Source organism: Asparagus officinalis, chromosome 7 (assembly GCF_001876935.1).
Source record: "Asparagus officinalis chromosome 7, Aspof.V1, whole genome shotgun sequence".
In the NCBI taxonomy this organism is placed as follows: domain Eukaryota; kingdom Viridiplantae; phylum Streptophyta; class Magnoliopsida; order Asparagales; family Asparagaceae; genus Asparagus; species Asparagus officinalis.
This window is the reverse complement of record NC_033800.1, coordinates 22,022,276-22,029,125: the sequence shown is the minus strand read 5'-3', so window position 1 is coordinate 22,029,125 and position 6,850 is coordinate 22,022,276. Positions and strand designations below refer to the sequence as shown.

Sequence of the window (6,850 nt, the reverse complement as noted above, 5' to 3'; positions counted from 1 at the left end):
AAGAGGAGAGATTAACCAGTTCCTAACAAAGCTAAGTGGCCAATTGCTGTCACATCTACCGATTGTCCGTCGCTCCACAAAAAGATCGTGTCTTTCAACATCAGCTTGGCTTCGGTACTACAAGGCAACCCTGCATAAAACACTTATGTGAGTAGTAGCACCAGAGTCTAACCACCAAGTGTTTCTAGTACTGAAGCTAAATTAACCCAGAACAGACCAAAGCAAGGAACGACCCTTATTAATCACGCCCAAGGCGTATATATTTTGTAAACAGTCCTTCGTTTACATGTCCCAGCTTTTTAAGAAAGAACAACTGATTTTTATTCTGTTTCTCTAACTGGACCCTGTAGAGCTTCTTATAATTCTTTCCTTTTCTTGCCCTTATCTCCTTAGAGGCATAGGACCAAATGAGCATTTCTGTCTTATCTTGGCTTCAACCTGTCCTTCTTCTTGCACACAAGTATGAAATGAGCTCATTTAGAGTCCATTCTCCTTTTTACAGTTATATACTGACGCCTTAATTGGTTAAAGCTGTGGCAGGAAGAGACCAAAAAAGACCAGATGCCACTAATAACACGTGCAGCACAAGAATCGTAGTTAAGTTGGCGCTGTAAGCTGTTGGAAGAATATGAGAACCATTTCCATAATGTACTCCCTGATATTTCGCTTTGCCCTTATAGCTTCATTCTGAAAATCGAAGCGAGCTAAACGTGCTTGTTTCTACCCTTAATCGATGTTTTCGGCAAAACGCTTCTCAATGTTCGAACAAGTAAAATCTTTAGCCTTAGTACATCCCTTCGGATTCTATGCCCTCGCGAAGGCTTCCGGAACGGTCCCCCAGCCTTGGCTTAATGATCATAAGACTCATGGCGATTTGAACGCTGCTCGTCCACTTCTCATGCTCCTTCTTTGCATCAGAGTGCTATGCCTCGCATTGAGGTTGGGGTTGTTCAGCTTTCTTAATGCAGTAGTCAAGATCCATGCCAGCCAATGATAATTAAATAGTTCTCTTTCCAAAACGCTGTGAAGTTTGTCCACTTTAGGCATGGGAATTGAGTTGATGTTTAGCAAGAAAATTGTTGGGCAGCAGGATGCATTAGCTGAACATAAAACAAAAATGCTCACATCAATAACCATAATCAATAAAATTCAAATAATGACAATCGCCATCCAGATACCGCACAAAACATTGAATAATCAAGTTTTTTGGACAGTAATATTAACTTTAAAGTGATAACGTTGTTGGGCACATGATCAAACATTGACAATAACTCATGTCAAAATTAATGAAACTATTTGGATCGATTCATTATTCAATGTAACCTTATAATTGTACACATCTTATCAATCGCAGTTCGTTTTGTATTGACAGTCTAAATAAATATTAACCTTCTATTGGGCGATTAAAGTATTTACACGAAACGCATACACACAAACATCTCATATTCCCATGAACATCTACACAGAGAGGTTACTTTGCGAATTCTTGTTTTAATTAAATCAATTGGAGTTGATTAGACAAGCCTTAATAACCGCCTTAGTGTCATAATATTTGAATAAATAATTGATTAATAAACCGAATTAGATTTAAATTATAAAAAAAATTTTAATTTAAAATCAACTGAATTTCGCAAAAGAACTTAATTGGGGTCTCACAGGCTTAGTTAGGTGCACCATAACTTAATTTGAAATAATTAAGTATAAACAAAGTGGACCCATAAATAAGCCGAGGCTTAAACCAATAATGAACACGAAGTTCGCCTTTAACTTCGAAGCGGGAGGTCGAACATGTATTGAGTAGCGAGACTCACTTAAAGCACGACGCGAGGTTCGTCTGAAATTGAACGAACGCGACGGTTCGTTTGATAAAAGGAACGCGAGTTCAACTTGGAACGAGCGAGGTTCGTTTAAAAAATGAACACGAGTTCGTCTGAAGTTCGAACGCGAGGTTCGTCTGAAGTACAGAACGCGAGTTTCGTCTGAAGTCCGAACGCGAGGTTCGTCTGAAGTCCGAACGCGAGTTTCTCTGAAGTACGAACGCGAGGTTCGTTAAAAAATTGAGCTTGACGCTCACCTGAGTTGAACGCGAGTTCACCTTAGAACGAACGCGAGCTTCGTTGAGCGCAGTAAGCTTGGCTTAAAATGAAGCGAACGCGAGTCGTTTGACGGTAACCACCTCCTTAATTTTCGCCATGAACCCTTAGGGTTTCAAACTGAAACCGCCGCCGCCAAACCCAAAAATTCTTCGATTTTTATTTTCAAAAACCAGATCCAGAATCGGAAAAAATTTCTTGATCCAGATCCAAGAAAAATTGAAGAAAAAAATCAAAGGAAAATCCAAAAAATTCCAAAAAGTTACTGTTCACCATCGATTTTTCAGTTACTGTTCATCCAAAAAATTACTGTTCATCCGAACAAAAGACTTTACTGTTCATCCGAAAATTTTCGTTACTGTTCATCCGAACCCAAAAAAAATGAATCTTTAACCAGAGATTTAAGATCAAAAACTCAATAAAACTTAAATCCCTAAGAATTAATCAAGGTGGCTCTGATACCACTTGTTAGATCTACATCATAAAACTTGAGATCTAAAACCATATAGCCATGATTAATTCAAAGAGATTAACAAATAATCAAAAGAGCGGAAGCTTATACCTGAATCCATAGATTGATCTTGATTTTGGGTTTTGGATCTTCTAACCTTAGGGTTTCTCTAAAACCGAATTTCTCTAGCTAGATGGGGGTGTAGAGAATTAGAGAATGCAACCCTAGGTTAGGGACCATAACCCCTTATTTATAGATGTTGTACTTTTGTAATTTAGCCCCTCAATAAATCACAATTACAACCTGGTATCTGCACATATAACCCCATGATTATATTTAAATACCCATTAACCCAACTTAATTGATCACTTTAGTGGGTTATCCTGAAAGATAGCAATACACAATGATTAATCATATGTGCCCACAAATAGATTTATTAGATTAAATCTAACAATTTCTTCCTTCGTCATTCTTCTAGTAATTTTACTTAAGCTCCAGTCCCCACTTGCTCGTAAAGTACTAAATTCGTCCCCAACGAATAGGGATGTTAAATGGGTGGGTTTGGGCATTAAATGGGCGGGTCATAAATGGGCGGGCATATTTTGCCCATTTACCCATTTATGGCCCATTTAACATTATTTAAATGGGCGGGTTTTTGTCCACCCATTTAATAAACGGGCCGCCCATTTGCCCATTTAACTATAGTAGTTATATGTATATAATACTTTTGGGGTGTTTTTTGTAAAGGCCGCCCATTTGCCCATTTAACTATAGTAGTTATATGTATATAATACTTTTGGGGTGTTTTTTGTAAACTTTTAGGGGGCTTTTTGTAAACTATTGTGGGCTTTTTGCAAACTTTTTGGGAGCTTTTTGCAAATTTGTTAGGGCTTTTGATAAAATACCAACAAATATAGGAAGATAAACAAACAAAAACAGACAAGTTCATGATTGAACCATTTGCAAATCTGGATAAAAGTACATACCTCACACACTTGCAAAATTAACCTCAGATTTCCAAACCAAAAACCAAAAGATCAATAACAACAAAATTGCGAGAATATTTAAATGAATCAAGATAGAAAACACAAGGTATGTAAGGATCTGTATAAGATCAATAACTTGATATAAATGCCATCATAACTATCAGCAACACGATCACGATTAGTAAGGACAATCTACTTAATTACTTGATAAACTAGAAGAGTAGTAAGTTCGTCTATAAACAAAATAGTAGCACAACCATAGTCCACTTATTTCCCATCTTTCAAATGTTCAGGCATGAACAGAATCATGACAGAAGAAAGAAAAGACCAGGAAACAAAGATCAAAAGGGAGGGATTTATGGCCCATTCAGCAGCTTCAGCAACTTCAGCAGCAGCAGCAGCAGCAACAATCAGTTAACCAGTATATGCCAGAGTTGGAGCAATTTTTGAAACTTCAGTTAGAGGAGCAACATCATCTTCAACAGCTACAGCAGCAACAAGAATTGCATCAGCAACAACAGCAACTTCAGCTCCAAATGCAACTAAAAATCATGAAACTTTACTTGGTTAATTGTTCAATTTTCGAACATTTGCTGCAGCAGCAGTTGAATGACCCTGTTTATCAACTTAGTTAAGTGTTACGCGGCATGAGTCATAAGAACATTTCATATATAAACTATTAATGAGATTGCTAAGTCAAACTATCAAATTAAACAATTAACCAAGTAAAGTTCATGAACCATGGGAACTGTATTAATATATAAAGAACTTAATATTTGTAATCTCATGATTTAAGGGTGAAGACGGAGTTTGATTACGACGACGTTCTTTGTTGTCTTGAGCTATAAAATTTTGCTGGAGAATTATGTTGAAGCTCTTTATTAGGAAGAGCTTGGTGACCTTTAATAGAGAAGGCCATCCATCTCCATCTTTTATTCCTCTCTTTCAATGTGTCTATTCACTAGATTATGTAGTTTGAGGAAAAATGACATACTTAGGAGCTAAAAATTGAAGAATATGTATGTAAAATGTACAAAACATGCACATACCAAGTCCAATTGCATCCGAACCCTTCATGATCCTCAGCCTCCTACAGGTTGTAGTGAACATGCTGCAACGTCAAAAATATTAGTTAGAACTGCAATTTTCCAAGAAAAGACCGTCATGTACAGGTTCTTAAAACAGATCAAGTTACTAGAAACAAATTATTAATGATAACTAGTAGGCACCGCCTTCATAGTTTGACCACCACATTTCGACCTCCACATGCAAATGAAAGAACCCAAAACAGATACATAATAATTTCAGGTAAACATAATCATTTATATCATGCAGTAGGTATAAAACTAAACGTGACATTTGTAATGACAGAAGAATGAAAAGTCTATGAAATATATCTTAGTAGATATAAAAACATAAAGGAAACTTTAGCCAGAATCATAGCAAGTCAACATTTAGAACTTGATGCTTACTCCCATGGAACATCTCAGTAGGCATGAACAGAATCATGACAGAAGCTCAACAAGCCATTACACAATTATTACAATGTAACTGAAGTTACTAATAAAATTTAATTATCGTAACATATTCTTCTTACAAGGATGGAATTCCATAGCAAAATGAAATGTTATTAAAAGATAAAACATTGCTACTTGCGGCATCGCTGAACTTATCCATACCATTTAATAAGGGAAAACCATTGGTATAAGAATAATTTTCAAAGTGAAATGTAAAACTATTAAAGAGAAAGCATTGCTAGTAACACATATGGACCTTTTCCTCAAAGACTATGGTGAAAAGAACATTTGGTACATGAAAGTAAGGACATGAAGATGAGAAAAGCTATTTGATTGTGATCAGTCACAAATGCATTCCCTTCAAACATCCCACATGACATATATGGAGAAAAGAAAGAACAGAGTAAAAGCTATTTGATTGTTAATCATATTGCAAAGAAAAGGGGCAAATTTTTCTCGAAATCAAATCCCTAACTCCCAAAAAATCCAAACTATCCCAGGAATTACGCCTCAATCCAGCTAAATGCACAAAAGATTCAACCTTTTATTATAAAATGCCATAAGCCCCTTTCCTCATAAAAAAATCAGAAAATTGGGGAAAGTTACCTGCTCAGGCGAACACTGCTCGATCCAAATAGGGCACTGCGATTGGACGCCATGGACGAAGGAATCGACACCAGAACAAGGGCAACGAGACGAATCAGCGATTGAGGCAGCGGAGGAGGCGGAGGAGGATCGATTGGCGTCGTAGGTTTTGGGTTCAAAAGGCACTTGAGGCGGCGGAGGAGGAGGCGGAGGAGTGATTGAGATCGGGATTGAGGCGGAGGAGATTGGGATCGGCTCAGTTGCCCTAGAGAGAGAAAGAGGAGATGGGATCGGGTTTTGTCTTGTTTTCGTTTTGGGTATACGGCTGGGCGGGCAAACGGGCAAATAAGCACTGCCCATTTAGTGCCCATTTAGAGGAATATAACATGGACCCGCCCAATTAGACCCATTTAATTAAATGGGTGGGTTTTGGGCGGGTCAAATAATGGGCGGGTCGGGTGGGTAAATGGGTATGGGTCAAAATTGACATCCCTACCAACGAACTATTTTCAGTCACACCTTAACTCCTAAACTATTAAATTCATCCCCACTTAAAAAAATCTGTAGCTTTCGTTCCTACTCACCTACTCAAAAAAAATGTAAAAAAAAAATGTAAAAAAAATTAATATAATAAATGTAGCATTCAGATAATATAACTACTATATGCGCCATCAGCATTATTTTTTCTTCACCATTCTTCTAGTAATTATATTTAGGCTCCAGTCCTACTTGGCCATAAAAGTACTAAATTCGTTCCTACTTATCCATTGAATATTTTTATCACACCTCAGCTCGTAAACTATAAAATACATCCCCGCTTACCCCCAAACTCTTCTCATCCCCACCTTACCCTCTGAATCATCACTTTGAGTACCTAGTTACCACCTATTCGTTTATTCTTTTGTGGGTATGTTAAATTGATTTATGAGAGAAATGTGATAGTTCAAGGGGGGTAAGGTAGGGTTGAAAATAATCTAGGGGGCAAACAAGGACAAATTTAACAGTTTAGGGGGCAAGTTGGTGCCAAAAATACTTCAAGCCCTGAGCACAAACAACTTTAATAGTTTAAGCGGCAAGTAGGGACTAAAAGCTTGCAATGTCAAAGTTACAAGAGTGTTGCTACGGGAACCCAAAATATGGGACCAATGGAGGGGACAGGTGAGGTGTCCCCTCCATTGGTCCAATATTTTGGGTCCTTAAATCATTTTTCAAGATATA

At 37.4% G+C, this 6,850-nt stretch overlaps 1 protein-coding gene and 1 long non-coding RNA gene across 3 annotated transcripts; both read right to left on the bottom strand.

The window, feature by feature from the left end:
* Positions 3,638 to 4,320, bottom strand: LOC109850312. The gene is made up of 2 exons (XR_002249395.1): positions 4,094 to 4,320; positions 3,638 to 4,015 (listed from the first exon to the last, which is right to left on the bottom strand). It is a non-coding gene; the product is annotated as an uncharacterized LOC109850312 (long non-coding RNA).
* On the bottom strand, positions 4,347 to 6,007 carry LOC109850311 (uncharacterized protein C1orf198 homolog). 2 transcript variants are annotated; one of them, XM_020420295.1, is made up of 2 exons: positions 5,654 to 6,007; positions 4,347 to 4,620 (listed from the first exon to the last, which is right to left on the bottom strand). In XM_020420295.1, exons 1-2 carry the CDS (start codon positions 5,990 to 5,992, stop codon positions 4,525 to 4,527), a joined length of 435 nt encoding a protein of 144 aa, XP_020275884.1. In that variant the 5' UTR covers positions 5,993 to 6,007; the 3' UTR covers positions 4,347 to 4,524. The 2 variants fall into 2 exon arrangements, with proteins under 2 accessions (XP_020275884.1, XP_020275885.1); XM_020420296.1 differs by having other exon boundaries at positions 4,606 to 4,641.